General features: G+C 51.8%; 1 protein-coding gene and 1 long non-coding RNA gene across 2 annotated transcripts; both read right to left on the bottom strand.

Moving 5' to 3' along the window:
* Positions 1-1,329: 1,329 nt before the first annotated feature.
* On the bottom strand, positions 1,330-2,755 carry LOC119866576. The gene is made up of 3 exons (XR_005380513.1): positions 2,544-2,755; positions 2,251-2,287; positions 1,330-2,131 (listed from the first exon to the last, which is right to left on the bottom strand). It is a non-coding gene; the product is annotated as an uncharacterized LOC119866576 (long non-coding RNA).
* A 3,559-nt stretch (positions 2,756-6,314) lies between these two features.
* On the bottom strand, positions 6,315-10,611 carry KAZALD1 (Kazal type serine peptidase inhibitor domain 1). Its single transcript, XM_038578561.1, has 5 exons — positions 9,811-10,611; positions 8,856-9,412; positions 7,551-7,711; positions 7,323-7,470; positions 6,315-7,148 (listed from the first exon to the last, which is right to left on the bottom strand). The coding sequence occupies exons 2-5, from the start codon at positions 9,358-9,360 to the stop codon at positions 7,057-7,059; spliced, it is 906 nt and encodes a 301-aa protein (XP_038434489.1). The 5' UTR covers positions 9,361-9,412; positions 9,811-10,611; the 3' UTR covers positions 6,315-7,056.
* Between the last annotated feature and the right edge of the window lie 5,178 nt (positions 10,612-15,789).

Raw genomic sequence — 15,789 nt, 5'->3', positions numbered from 1 at the left:
TGAGCACAATGTATTGTGAATGTTCGCCTGAGATAGGGAGCTTCTGCCTGTAAGCATGGCTCTGGGGAAGGAGTGTGTCTTTGGAAGAATGTAGATGTGTGTTTGCAAGTGCTGAGGTGTCTATATTTGGGAGGGTGTGGATAAGGCATGTCTTTCTCTGGGTACACAATGTGTGCCAGTGTGGGGGACATTGCTGTTGGAGTGAAGGTAAGCATGATTGTGTATCTGTGTTTGTGTGTGTGTGTGCATGCATGCGTGTGTGAGCTCACATGTGCTGGCCCAGAGCTGCCAGCCTCTTCCTCTCATTGGCATCCCTCCCTTTCCTGACTCTCTTCTCTCCATAAGCAAACGAGGTGAAATAATTACTTTTCCATTTAAATGCCCCATGTTCAAGCCAGAATGAAAACAAAGTGATTTAATAAAATTGTCTTTAAAGGGGAAAAGAGGAAAATAAACGTCTGCTCTGTTCCTCTCCCTGGTGTTCAGGGAGGCCCCAAGCCCTTCAAAGTTAATTAAAACAGGAACTAAAATCATAGAATAGCTTACCAACCCTTTCCCCATCTCCACCTTCAAGGTAAGGTAGCCCCCAGAAGCCCTGCCTTTGGCCAGGGACTTGAGGCCACCCGGTTCCTGGGTTTAGCTTCACCCTGAGACTAACACTCATCCCTGGAAGGCACCCTGGCCTTCCTCCAGCTGTACCTAGGGGAGGAAGCTCTACTCCTTTCCTCCTCCCAAAGAGTAATGAAAGGCCTTGCCTGGATGTTTGAAATCCTTGATGGACACTGGTCCTCATCAGAAGCTTCCGGCACTTGCCTCCTCCCAGGACAGAGCCTCTGAAGCCCCCCCTGCCCTTCCCCATGGTCCCCTGAGTCCCCAGCTGCTCTGAGCTTTATCTGTCTTCACTGACCCCCTGGCCTGGTCCTCAGCTCTAGCTCTGCACAGTTCCGGCTGCTTCCGCCTGGTCTGTATCTGTTCCCCATCAGAGGTCCCCTAGAGCTCTAGCCTTCAGCAGCCCAGATAAAAGAGATGGATGGAGGTGAGTTTGGAGATGCCCCTCCCTGCAAGTGCAGAGCTAAAGCCCTGGGCTGTGATGGGGGCTCCCTGAGGAGGGCTGAGAGTGAGGGTGAAGGCTGCCAAGTTCTCTGGGAGCCCAGTTCCTATGCATCCCCACCCACCTTAGCCCTTTCCTTCCTCCAAAGCCCAATTCCTAAGGCCTTCTCCAGGCAGGCCCCCAGACTGCGATCACTCCATCCTCCAACATACACTTCAGCAAGAAGCTCTGTACTAGGTACCCAAACCCCATCTGCATGCAGCTCCTCTGCCCAGAAATTATAGTAGTAAAATTGATCATTTATTGAACACCTATTATGTTCCAGAAACATTACTTATAAGACCTCTACTGTCATCACAACCTCTACAGAGGAAGTTTTATATTACCTTTCAGAGGAGGGCACAGAAGGGAAGCTAAGAAAACTACCCAGGGTATGCACTTAAAAAGTGGTAAAACTGACATTCAGACCTGTGCTACAAAACCTTATGTGCCCCTGCCAGGCTATCCTTAACCTCCGAGCCCTAGTTCTGCTCCCAAAGACCCTTCATTGCCCTTCAGAGACCACTGCCAGTGAGAGCCCTCCCCACACTACTAACCTCAGAACTTAAACCCTTCTGCCACAGGTTCACACTGTGGGGGAGGGGCAGAGGGAAATGGGAAGCCAGAGTTAGAACCTGGGTCCCTGAAAGGTCAGCTGAATCCAGGAGGCCTGTGTGGCCTCACCAGCCCTGCTTCAGTGATCTGGGATGGGGGTTGGTGGGGGGAGGTAGGAATATTTGTCCCTAGATCCGCACTTTCATCCTGGGAGACCCTGTCACTTCTCATAAAGACTCTGTCTTTTCTCCCAGGGAACTCCAGACCCTCAAGTCCGGGTTGCCTCCCAAGGTTCTGCCCACCAAGGGGAGAAGGTGAGATTTGATCGCGGAGAAACATTTGTCACCCAAATTGGCTTTCATAACTCTTCTCCCTGTTCAGAGAGCCTTCAGTCACTCACATGGCCAGGAGTCAGCCCATGTCTTCAGCCCCTCTGCCATGCCTCCAACCAGGGGAGACACAGCCCCGGCACCTAAGACTTCAGTCCTGGAAATAAAAGAGAGGCTAAACAAAGTGAAGAGAGGCAACAAAGGGACAGAAACCCTGGTTTTGGGATGAAGTAGTCAGGCATGAGATGCTGCCCCAGACCAAGGTTGAGGACGTACCTGAAGACTCCTGGCCTTGACTACATCTGGAAAACATCTAGCAAAGGAGGGAAGGAAGGAAGAAATCATTCAGAAGCACCTTTCTTAATTCAGTTCCGGAAATGTGTGGGTGTATGTGGGGAGGGGGCGTCTATGATGACCCTTTCCAGGTCCAGGCCTCACTCTCATTTGAACCCCTGGTGCTGAGCCCAAACTGAAAGCCGGTAATGGCAACTGGGCGGGCAGTGGCCCAGCTGGCTGGGATGAGGCTTCATGGTACAGTGATGTTGGGAGCGGGGCCTCACCTTGCCTACCTGTGAGTCACCTAAGCCAGGCCAAGCTCTGGAGCCTACACTCTTCTCTGCCACCAGCACATCTGGGATCCATCTTGAGCAGAGAGAGGACCAAGGAACATAGGGGCCCCAGCCTGGAGAAGGGAGGGTGGGAAGAAAGACAGGGATAGCTCCAACTGATCTAGCTTCCAGATTCTGCCCTAAGATTGCCACCAGAGCCTCTATCGCTCCACCCCCTCAACTCTGTCTCTGATGCTGATCTCATTACCACCCTCCTTGCCCCCCCCCACAGCCCCATCTCTCTCTACCAGACCAACCCTCCCAGAGTCCTCAAACCACCCTCTATTATCTGCAACTGACTCCCAGAGCTCCCACCACTACCTTCAAGACCGGATCCTTCCTAGTCTCTAAATGCACCCACCACTGCCCTCAGAAAACTCATTCCAACCCCCAGCTTCCCAGACCCCACACCCACACATTCCAACCATCATCCTTCCTTCCCAAGGTGCTTTGCATTGACAGGTAAGAGTTGATCTTCATTAACATCTCATTTCCCTGAGTGGATTTCCATAGCTGTTCACCCAATGAGAAAGAACCTAGTCATTTGGAGGGCTGGAGAGGTGACCAAAACACACATCCCAGGAGGGAATGGGCCTATGTCTCCAGCCTCTTTCCCTCTGCCCTAAGCTGCCTGCACACTTAGAGTCCTAAGTGACAAGACCTGAACTTTTGAGCAAAAAAAAGAGTTCAAGGAGTCTCCAAGTCCACCAGAAGAGTATTTAGGCCTGTCTGCCCCTCACACGTGTGGAGAGTTACACACATATGTGCACATAATCATGTAAACATGCACATACATAATTAATCTAAGTATACATACATTCTCATGCACATGTTACAAGAGAACGTAAGCTCTGTAAGGTCAGGGACAATGTGTTTTCCTGTGATGCATTTCCAGTTCCTATAGCAATGTTGGCACAGGACAAATATTTGTTGAGCTAACAGCACATAATGGAACACACACTTGCAAATAAATGTATACATACAGCTATATACACTTATAACAATACATCCATATATACAGTGCTTATGGACACACATGTATACATGTATCCATGTGGTTATCCACACGCACATGTGCTTTTAGATAATCCACATGTATAACACATGTTATAATATAGTATATACATATATATATACACCTCATATATAATGCATGCAAGCACACACATAACTAAGAACATATTGATATTACATATATATCACACATAGATGCCACGTATATATTACACACACGTGCACATTCACATACATAAATAAATACAAACGGAAGCATCTTTTTACTCAAATTTTCCCAATTTAACTGTCTTAAGGCCCCCTGGCCCGGCCTGGCTGCTACAACCAGAAATATCCACCAGATGGCACTCTTTTGCCACTTCCCGTACTCCCAAGTGTTGCCAGAGGTGTCGCCAGAGCTGTCGTCCCTTTCGGCCGAGGTGGAAAACGCGGAGCCGGTGTACCCCAGGCTTTCCCCCTCACTCCCATACGCAGCAGGACGGTGGGCGTGCCCTTGGTCCCCAAAGACTGCAATCTCGAGCTTCTCCGAAGTCGGGCTCATCCCTTCGGGCCTCCAGGCTTCTGTTGGAGGGGTGGACTCCCCTTGGGGGGGGGGGGGCAGTTCTGCTCAGTCCTCAAATCCACCCTCATTCACCAGTGAGCCAAAAGTTGGGCTTCACCCGGACTCCATCGGTTCAGAACAGCGCAGCTCAAGGACCTTTACTAGGAGCCTTCCTAGTAATAAGCAGATTCCTCACTACGGCGGACGAGGGAGTCAGGGTCATTTGTACACACGTGGCGCCCACACACCTGTACACACAGCCCCCCAACCTCGGTGTACTCCCGACATCTCGCCCTGGACGCCCAGCCGGGGGGTCAGCCAAAAGCGGAGAGAAGGGCCAGACCCTGGGACCTAGAACCCTCGGCTAGGGAGGAGCTGGTCCCGGTTAACCCCTCCTGCACCGGTACAGAGTTGACTCGGGGTCTCGGGTTCGGAGTCGAAGTGCATTCTCTCATCTTAAGCAAACCACTTAAAATCCCGGAGATGGGAGAAGTAGGGTGGGACACTCAGAGTCAGCTCTCTTGGAACCTCACACTTCGGGTGTGAGCAACCTCGAACGAAAAACGCAGGCAAGGCTGGAAAACCCGTGAGGGAGGTGAGGCCGAGAGTTCTGGCAGCGCCTCAGCATCCCCCCCTCTTCCCCTCTCTTCCCCCGGGAGCAGCGGGAAATTATTTATTAAAACATGCCCGCGCACTCATTTATTTGCGGTGAATAATCCTCGGCATCGCAGCGCGTTTATTAAACCTTTCCCGTCCCTGCATTACTTTAATAATAAATCGCGTGTCACTTTCCAGCGACGTTATTAAAGCCCGTCCGCGGAGCAGAGACGGGGAGGGGGCGGGGGTGGAGCAGCAGGGATTCCTTGTATTCCAGGCTCTGCGGCCTGAATCAGCAGGGCCGGGAGGGGGGAAACTGAGGCTACAGAGAGGCTGCATTTCAATTCTCTACAAAGTCTGCAAAAGCGATCAAGGAGTACGGACTCCCGGGGGTGCTTGTGATCCCCTCGGGTAGGGTTCCGTCTCGGCTCCGCAGGTGGGCACGTGTTATCGACAGACCCGCCAGGGGGCGCCTTCGAGCACAGCTGGGCGAAGCCCCTAGCCAGGGTCGCAATCCCAGGCTGCCACAGAGCCCAGACCGCGTCCCCTCCTTCAGCGTGGAGCCGACCTCCTTCGGCGGGACAGCACGAGCCCCCCTATCCTTGGCACAGGGTTCACATCCCTACTCCTGCTTCCGCGGTGGTCTTGGAATTCGCCCCAAGTATCCAACCTGCTCGAGCTGTCGAGAGCAGTTCCTGGGGCCTCCTGGCTCCAGACAGGACTAAAGAGCTGTCCTCTGGCTCAGCCTCTGGAGGAGCCCTGCGGTTCTGCGGGAGGGACTGCCAAGCCCTCGGGTGAGGATTCCGGACCACGCCCCTCCCGAGAGCCCGGGCTCCCTGCCTTGGGCCCCAGAGGACAAGCTCAGACACCCAGCCAACTGCAATCTCTCCTGTGGTGGCGCCAGGCTCTGGGCGTGGCCCCGGCGCGTAGGAGACTGTCTCCATCCATACACTAGATCTTGGCCTCCTGAACTTAAGTTTTCATTTTCTGCTTCAATCAGTCAATAAACACTGAGCCTCACCCAGGCTAGGTATGGCCAGCATGGAGAGAGATGTGGGGAATGAAAAACCGGCTCCTGGACGGACCCCCAGCCAGCTAGGTCACAGTTGGCAGCTGAGGAAACAGGCTTACCTGACTTTGCTTGGTTGCAGCAGGGCAATGGGTGGATTCCAAGGGGGAATCCTAGGGTGCAGCCCATGCTCATGGCCCAGAGTCTCCTCTCGTTCATCCAGTATGTGCTTTTACACTGGGGTTCTACCCACATAGACCTGGTTCCCCACTCTGCCTGGGGCGGGGACCAGAGTGGGTTGAACAGAGGGGCAGGCAATCTAACTAGTCCAGCCCAAATGGAGTGCAGACTCGAAGAATACCCTCCCTCCAACCAGATGGCTTCAGACTTCCTCCCTAGAGGGCAGGGTAGGCCCCAGCTCAAGCTTCCTCTCCGTACATCTGGCAGGCATGTGCTTAGAGAGCAGGACCTACAGCTTCTGGAAGCCAGTGTCCTACTACCATGGGAAGCCTCCCAGGGAAATGCGGTCTTCGTGTGCACACCTGCATGAACCACCTGTGCATCTGTGTGCCTCAGTTTGTTCATAAATCTTTATTGTGTGCCTACTGTGCCTAGTCTTGTGCTAGGCATTGTCCAATACAGAGTGGTATACGATATGGTGCTGGGCCTCACAGAGTTTCCAGAATGACAGGAGAAGTTAGGCATGACCAAATGCCCATTTTACTGCGCTGGACTAAACCATGCTCCATTATGCTTTTCCAGACAACAGATGCCCAATAGCAAAGAGGACTGCAGTTAGTAAATGCAATTGGAACTTAGGTGAGGGGGGGAATTTCTAGATGAGTTTTGAGGAAGGGTAAACCAAGGCTAGGCAAAGGTTAGGGACTAGGACTAGAAAAACAACAGCAGGAGCTGTGGTGAAGGGTAGTTAAGAAGACTGGCTGAGCAGGGCTAGAGGGAGGGCTGTCAGAAAGAAGAGGAGGATCCTAGCTGCCTCTTTGTGTCTGCTCTGCACCCCATAATACTCCCACCCACCCTGGGGATTAGCAGGCAGCTGCTGTCTTCTGCCCAGTTGGTCCACACTGGAGATTGTCCTGGCCAGGGCACCTCCTCCATGGGCCCTTCGGCTTCCCACCTCCCCTATCCTTTACCTCTCTCCTTACTCTCCTCCAACTTTTGTCTCCCTACTTAACCACCACGTCTCCTCTATTAAGGGCATGAAAGCAATTAAAGAGCCCTGCTCCCCCTTTTAGGTCTTTTCAAGAGCAGGGATGAATACTATCCCCCCATCCCCATAGGCCAGGGATCCAGACCTAGTAATAATCTTCTCCCTCTTCACTCTCAACCTCCTCAGGAACCAGATGCAGGGATGGCAGCTGGGGGAGGCCTGTGGAGTTCAGCTGGTCTGCAAACACATGTGGGCAAAGGGGAGAGAACAGAGGGGCTGTCAGTACCCCCAGGCTATGAGAAAGCCATACCTGCCTTTTCACCCACATATACATACACACAGGGATACACATTCAAGAGCCTGAATCCACCCTTAGGCCCCCAGCCCCCAGAGCCCAGGGCTCCCCCTTACCTGGTGTGAGCACTGTCAGGCTAGCTGGGGCCTCCACCTGGCCCAGAGCATTGCGAGCCAGGCAGCGGTAGATACCCTCATCGCTGGGACGCACAGCCTGGATCTGTAGCCAGCCTGTCACCTCAAACCTCTGGGGTCCACCCCTGAACTAGAGCCAGAGGAGGAGTCAGCAGGGTCTTTCTAGGAGGACCCTGGGCTGCCCAAGGAGGCCTCTGCTCCCTATCCTACCTGCACTGAGATGTGGGGATCATCCCCTGGTAGCTGAATGTCCAAGCCGTCCTTCCTCCACTCGATGGATGCCATGGGGTATGCAAACACCTCACAGCCAAAGATCACATCCTGCCCCGTCACGTTCCAAATGTCATATGGGTGCAACACGATCTGAGGCTCTAGGGATGGAGGTGGGAGGCCTGAGAACAGCATGGCACACCTGATCCAGCAAGAAGCCCGCCCATATGTGTATGAACCATCATGGATATGTTTGTGGGGAAAGACAATAAACACTGAGGTAAGTACACATCCATAAACATGGCATGACAGATACACACCGGTACATAGAAATGTAGGTACAGGTACACACAACGTACAAACTCAGAAATGGAGAGGTACATGCAGACAGGATGCACAAACAAGCACACAGATCCACATCCCAGGTTGGCAGCCACACTCTATCCCCAATTGCTCCCCTGTCCTCATGCCACCCTTGAGGCCTCCATCCTGCTCTACTTGGTTACCAACACCTCCCCCTTCCCTCCCCCCTTCCTAACTAGGTCCAGTTGCCAAAGACCCAGAGAGCAACCCTTCCTCCACACACACACTTAGACAGGGGATTGGGGTGGAGGAGGGGGGTTCCCACGTGGGAAAGGCAGAGAACCTGAAACCAGATCCAGGCAGCAGGCAGAGAGCCTGAAGTTGTGGGGTAAAATCTTGGGACCCTGCCGGTGTTTGTTTTCCTGGCAGCCCCAGCCAGGCCAGCTCAGCTCCCTCAAAGGGGCTCAGGAAGTGAAAGTGAAGTAATGCTGCCAAAGGAAACCTGAGGCTTGAATGGCCGTCAGCCCCCCTGGGACGGCAGGGAGGAGCTGGAATCGCCCCCTCCTTCACGAATCCAGAGGCACCGAAAGAAGAGAAGGGAGGTGGGCGGACTGGGCTAACAGCTCGCTCCACTACGAATCGAATTGGAATCCGCCCAAGAGAAACCATATTGCATCTTTCTGGAACCCAAGTCTCCCTGCCTGGGCTCCAGCGATCTGGACAAAGTCTGGGAGTCTCTTCACTCTCAGTTTTAGGACCAGCCATTGGCTCTGTGCCCGCCAGGTCTGGAGCTTTCTCCAGGGCACACAGCTTATGGACAGAACTCGGACCCGCACCTTCAGGCGGCGGGCTCTGCCAACCAGCTGCGAGAGCCGGCTCTTACACTGGACTCGAGGCCTCGTCTTTTCCGCTCCGCTGGCCAGAGACCAGTTCAGTCGGAGGTCGGGGAGCAATGCCTCGAGTGCCCCAAGTGCCGGGGGTAGGCCCCAGGGCCGCGCGTACCCGATTCGCAGGGCCCCGGGTGCGCCACAGTGAGGTTGGCGTCCGGCCGAGCACGGGCCGCCTCCTGCAGGCGGCAGATCTGCGCGTAGGTGCGGCCGTCGGATCCGCAAAGCGGGCGCTGCGAGCGGCAGGCACACAGAGGCTCCGGAACCTCTCCGCGGCTCAGGTCGCCGCCTGCGTCCAACCGGCACTCAAGCTGCTCGCCGCAGCGCCCATAGAAGTGGGCGCTGGGGTCCAGGTCGCAGAGCTGGCCCTCGAGGTTGGCGCATTCCCAACAGCAGCCGCACGCGTCGCGCACCCGGCCGGCCAGGCAGCCCCGCGGCGCCGCGCAGTCTTCTGGCCGGCAGGGAGCGCAGCCCTCGCCCTCCGCCAGCAGCCGCAGCCAGCCGCGCCGCAGGTAATCGGGGCCTGGGGACGGCCGCGCGCCTGTCGGGGGCGGCGTCCGTAGCAGCAGCAGCAGCAGTAGCGAGGGCAGAGCCAGGGCAGCAGCGGGTGGCGGTGGCATGGTTAGCTGGAAGCCCTGCGAGCACTCCGGGCATCAGCGCGTTCGTGGCACCCTGCCAGGGAGGGAAGCCAGGTCAGGTCAGAGAAAACCTCGCTGTTCCTTGTACCAAAGTTTGACCCGAGCACTGCCCACCCTCCCCTGCTTCGTTGGAGTCAAGTCGATCCTCCACAACAGGCCTGGCGACTCTCTAGGAGTCATCCAGTTATTGATTGGGCTGTGTTTCTGGGGTTGGGGAGAAATGAGAAGAAAGGTAACAAAGCTCAAGCACCAGCGCACGCGCGCGCACACACACGCACACAGACACACCCCAGCAGCAGCACCACTTGCCATCCAACTCTGAAGCTTCCTGCCCTAGAGGTGGATGGGAATGGATGGCCCCAGAACTGAAAAATTGTTATCAAGGGTGGGAACAGGGAAAGAGTAATGCCCTGGGGCACAGAGCCCACTCACCTGGTGTCCAGGACTAAGCCCTTCAGGGCAGCCGTAGCTCCAGTCCGAAAAAGCAGGCGGTGGAAAGAAAGCAGAGGCCAGCAACCGGCTGGGCCTGGCAGCCACCTCTGCTCCGGCGGGAGGATCTCTGAGAGAACCCACGGCCTTGCAGTCGGAGAACAACTCCTCCGCCCCCTCTCCCCGCCTCTCGACGTCGAACACAACCCCCTCCCTCCAGGTCTGAAGCTGCCAATATTATGCAGCCGCACGGGACCCTTCTGGGCCACTTCTCTAGCTGGGCCAAAGTCACAGTGAGAAGTGGGGAGCCGTAACCGGACACCGAAGCTCGGAGAAAACTCGGGACAGGCTGGGGTGGACGTTGGGAGTACGGGATCTGGGGGTGGCTGGGAAGCTCGAAGAGCTGAGTGAAGGTCTGGGACTTGTCCCATCGGACTTCACAGCCCCTGGGGTCTGCTAGAACGGCTGCATAATGGGCAGGAGGTAGGAGCTCTGGTGCCAAGTCGGCGCTCCTGGAGGGCAGCGCCAACCAACGCAGTCTCCCCGCAGCCCAGGGCCGGCTTCCTGGGGCTATCGAAGGCTTCTTGTCCATCCAGCTTCCCTACCAAGGCGCTGACCAGAGACTTGGCGCTTACATCTGCCACCCCACAACTGGCCTCCTCCACCCTCCCCACATCCGGCAGGTGCTTCAGCCGGCGGACAGCCGGTGATTATAGAGGTCCCAGGCGACTAGCAGCCGCAGGGAGAGGTGGGCGGGGCGCCTCCCCAGCGGACCTCGCTCCGGGTCGGGATTACAGGTTACATTTGCATTCGGTCTCGCGGCCGCCACCGGCGCCACCGTGGCACTTCGGGCTGGGGGCGGGGAGGAGAGCGTTCCTGGAGGCCCGCCCGCCCGCCCGCCCGCCTTACCGGGGGTCTGCCAGGCCCCGCCCTAGCCTGCCCCAAGCGGCTTACAGAAGCCGCGCTGCGGTTCAGTTTGCAGGGGGTGGAAACTGAGCTTTGCAGCTGGGGAGGTGACGGTACTTAGCAGTCTCGGCCCAGAAGGACCTGGCCCCCAGCCGAGCGGCTCGGACGCGGGCCTCCTGAGCAACCCCCTGAGTCCAGGGCGGGCGACTCCGCATGCGTACTGGAGGCCCGGAGCGTCAAACTCCTGGATGCGGTCCAGGACTCCGTCTCCGGACCTGAACTCGGACAAGCCCTTTCACTTAGGGGTTCCCTAGCAGCACGCACACCACTACTGGCCGGGAGGCTCCGACAAGGTGTGCGAACACCGATACACAGTCACCCTCGTGTCCAAAACTCAAGAAGGACTGGGAGTGAACTTCACGCGAAGTCTCGCAACTGTCGCGAGAATCAGAACAGGAAGTCAAGGAAGCCGCGCAGGAGAGGCCCGCGGGTTTCAAAGCAGAACAAGAAGGGGCGGAGCCCGCGATAGCTGCCAGTCGTGGATAATCCCGTGGCCTTGGGGCCATCTGAGTTGACCTGGAGCAGAAGTGCACTGTAGAAGAACTGCAGGAAGCCTTGAAAGAAAACAGGGGAAGGGAGGGTAGGAGGGAACTTGAACGTGGAGCCAACAGAGCCACTCAAGGAGGTCTCTGGCTCTGAATTACAAAATGCCTGGAGGGTGGAGATCACTCCCAGTATACTGAACGGAAGGGGATTTCATAAAGAATTATTACTAGTTTCTAAGACTCAGAGCCAGTATTTAAACAACAAACTCCCCAGACCTAGAAACTCTTCACTTACCTCACTTTATTGTAGCAGATTGTTTACTTTTCAGTCTTTGCTGTACTCTAAGCCGTATTAGGAATCATGCCTAACGCTTCCCCGTATCTTGTGCACCTAGCCCTGCGCCTGGCGGCACAGTAAATTCTTGGTAAATATTTGTGGATTAAATGTGAAAGACTTCCTGTGTGTGAAAGTCAAGTTTAATTTGGATTTTCAGAGTCGCTGATTGAAGGCTGGATAGACGGGGAACGAGCGCCCTCTGGTGGGCCTGCGGTTGGTGACAATAACGACCGTGCATACAGTAGGCACCAAAGATGTTGACTCTACAGATCTTTTTTCTTTCTTTTCTTCCTTCCTTCCTTCCTTCCTTCTTTTTCTTCTTTCTTTCTTTTTCCTTTCTTTCTTTCTTTCTTTCTTTCTTTCTTTCTTCTTTCTTTCTTTTTCTTTCTTTCTTTCCTTTCTTCCTTTCTTTCCCTCTCTCTTTCTTTCTTCCTTCCTTCTTTCCTTCCTTTTCCTTTCTTTTCGATTTTATTCATTTATTTGACAGAGGGAGAGAATAAAGTGGGAGGGGGGTGGTGGCAGGGAGAGGGAGAAGCAAACTTCCCTAGAGCAGGGAGCCCATCACTGGCTAGATCCCAGGACACTGAGATCATGACCTGAGCCAGAGGCAGCCACTTAATGGACTGAGCCACTCAGGTGCCCCTAGATCTACTCTTACTAAAGATTTGTTCCAGGGAAAACACCACATATTGTAAAAATATTTTTAGAAAGGAATTTTTTTGCAAGAGACAGTTTGCAAGTCTAGGTATGTTCCCAGATCCTCATTATCGGACACTATCCATTCAGACTGCAAAAGACTTTCAGTAGCATCTATTCTCATATTCTCATAGTTTTTGCATATTCATACTTTGAAATATTGGCTCAGTTTGGGTCATGAAAAACTGTTGGACCATGAGAAAAGGTTTCTCTAGTTTAGATAATGTGAGTACTTCAATGAGAGAAACCAGGTGGCAGCATCCTTTGCATCTAGATGAGGGAGACTAGATTCAGATGAAGAGAGTGAAGTTAAAATTTCTTGAAGAACAGATAGTCCTGCCTCTTCTCCCCACCCTTGACTATAGATGCTTGTACTGAGAGAGAATGAGATATAGAATGTAGTTTGCTTTCCACTGTGAATCATAGTCTGGAGTTCACAAGTTATAATATCTTCACTTTCTTTCGGCCACTGATCCATGAAATAATTGTTAAATATAATGACAGAATGAAATGGGTTTTAGACAGATGGGTAGCATAGGATGAAACAAAGTGTAAAGGATCAGTGTGTAACTTGGTAAGAAATTACTTGAGAGAACCACACATTCTAACCTGTCACTTTATGAACCCTGTTTTGACACACCTGGTGGAAAATAGTGGGGTTGCAGTTTTAACGAAGGTGAAACAAATGATCCAAATTGACTCATTAGAGATGGACACAGAGGAATTGTGCTTCCTGTGAACATTAGAATCACAAGTAAAAAAGAATCACTTAGGGGTACCTGGGTGGCTCAGTGGTTGAACGTCTGCCTTCGGCTCAGGGCGTGATCCTGGGGTCCTGGGATCGAGTCCTGCATCAGGCTCCCCACAAGGAGTCTGCCTCTCTCTCTGTGCCTCTCATGAATAAATAAAATCTTTTTAAAAAAATCAGCATAGAGGGATCCCTGGGTGGCGCAGCGGTTTGGCGCCTGCCTTTGGCCCAGGGCGGGATCCTGGAGACCCGGGATCGAATCCCACATCGGGCTCCCAGTGCATGGAGCCTGCTTCTCCCTCTGCCTATGTCTCTGCCTCTCTCTCTCTCTCTGTGTGACTATCATAAATAAATAAAAATTTAAAAAAATCAGCATAGATAATTAAGATGGAATAACTTACAGATACCTACTATAGGTGAATTTAGCTAAGTGAAAAATGTGTAGGAAGATAAGGTTAAGTGAAAAGGAGAAGCATATAGATACTGTTTATCATATATATCATCAATAAACGCCCTAAGGAAAAAAAAAACACCCTAAGACGGGTGCCTGGGTGGCTCAGTTAAGCATCTGACTTCCACTCAAGTCATAATCTCAGATTCCTTGGTCTGAGCCCTTGTTCATACAGCTCCCTGCTGGGTAGGGAGTCTGCTTGTCTCTCTTCCTTCTCCCTCTACCCCTCCCCCACCTCGTGCTCATTCACGCTCTCTCTCTCTCTCTCAAATAAATACATAAAATCTTTTTTTAAAACACCCTAAGGGACACCTGGGTGGCTCAGCGGTTTAGCGCCAGCCTTCAGCCCAGGGCATGATCACGGAGTCCTGGGATCAAGTCCCGCGTCGGTTCCCAACATGGAGCCTGCTTCTCCCTTTGCCTGTGTCTCTGCCTCTCTGTGTGTGTGTCTCTCATGAATAAATAAAATATTTTTAAAAAATTAAAAAACACCCGAAGACAATTTGGAATGAGGCAAATGGTTCTGTATAATGCTTACGATACCTTTATTTTATAAAACTCTTTTGTATAATAAAAAAGTAGAGGCTATTTTTGTAGAAAAATTAGAATGTTAGGATGAATTTAGAAAGATGGGACAGCCAGGCAGGAAGATAAACATTATTATTCAGCTACAAATGTTACCAAATGAAAACTGGAATACCTAGGAGACTAGCTGTCTGGAATACCTATAAGCATTAAGTCAGACTGAATGAGCTTTAAGATGTGCAGAACAAGATCAGCTGAAAATTTTTTTAGTTTATTTTTCCTATATCCAAGGAGACAACTCTCCCCACCCCACCCCCCAGTGTCCCATCTACCTTTGAGATGGAGACTAGCTCCATCTGACTGGACAATTTGACCATATTTTGTATTAATGAACTTAGAAAGGATAAATCATAGTTATCTAAATATAGACTCTACATTTCTTGCTCTCTCTCTCTTTTTTAAAAGATTTTATTTATCTACTTATGAGAGGGGGGGGCACAGAAAAAGGCAGAGGGAGAAGCAGGCTCCATGCGGGGAGCCTGATGTGGGACTCGATCCCGGGACTCCAGGATCACACCCTGAGCCCAGGTGTCCCTCTTGCTCTCTTTTTGTTTTTAACCTTTTTTTGAAGTATAACAGATAAGCACAAAAGTGCACAAAATAGAGATATAATTCCATTAATTATTACAAAATGAATACTCGTGATCATCATCTAGGTCAAGAAATAGAACATTGTTAACTCCCATAAACACCCATCATGTCCCATCACAACCATTAATCTCTCCATTACCCCTTAGATAACCATTTCTAACTCTCTTTTAATTTTACCTGGTTTTTACTTCTATGTAAATTGCAATACACCTAGGAATGGAATTGCTGCATCTTGTGATATACATGTATTCAACATTAGTAGTTATTACCAAAACCATTTTCCAAAGTAATGCTATCAATTTGCATAGTCACCAGCAATTAATGAGAGTTCCCGTTGTGCCGCATCCTTGCCAACACTTGGTATTGTCAATCTTTTAAATTTTAGCCATTAAGTAAATATTTTAGAGTCTAATATTCTTTTTTTAAAAAAAGATTTTATTTATGTATTTATTCATGAGAGATACACACACAGAGAGAGAGAGAGAGAGGCAGAGACACAGGCAGGAGGAGAAGCAGGCTCCATGCAGGGAGCCTGACCACAGTGGGACTCAACCCTGGGTCTCCAGATCACACCCTGGGCTGAAGGTGGCGCTAAACCCGTGGGCCACTGGGGCTGCCCTAGAGTCTAAGATTCTAAGATGGCCAGTCCACAAGGATTCCTCCCCTGGCTTTTTAAAAACTATTTTGAAATAATTTAACATTTGCATAGAAGTTTCAAAAATAATACAGAAAGTTCCCATATACCCTTTACCCACCCTAGCCCAATGATAACATTTTATACTACCATACTATAATTATCAGAACTAGGCATTGACCTTGCTACAATACTATTTTTAAAAAGATTTATTTATTTTAGAGGTGGGGAATGGGTTGGGAAGAAGGGCAGAAGGAGAGGGAGAGAGAGAATCTCAAGCCAACTCAGAACGGAGCCCAGTGTGGGGCTTGATCCCACAACCCTGAGATCATGACCTGAGCCAAAATCAGCAGCTGGATGCTTAACCATCTGAGCCACCCAGGCGCCCCATATTGTTACACTACTATCAACTACTAACCAAACTATGGACATTATTCAGATTTCACCAGTTTTTACATGTATCCATATGGTATATGTGTTTATAATTGA

Source organism: Canis lupus, chromosome 28 (assembly GCF_011100685.1).
Source record: "Canis lupus familiaris isolate Mischka breed German Shepherd chromosome 28, alternate assembly UU_Cfam_GSD_1.0, whole genome shotgun sequence".
Lineage (NCBI taxonomy): Eukaryota > Metazoa > Chordata > Mammalia > Carnivora > Canidae > Canis > Canis lupus.
The sequence above is the reverse complement of the archived record's forward strand: the minus strand, read 5'-3'. Positions and strand labels throughout refer to the sequence as shown.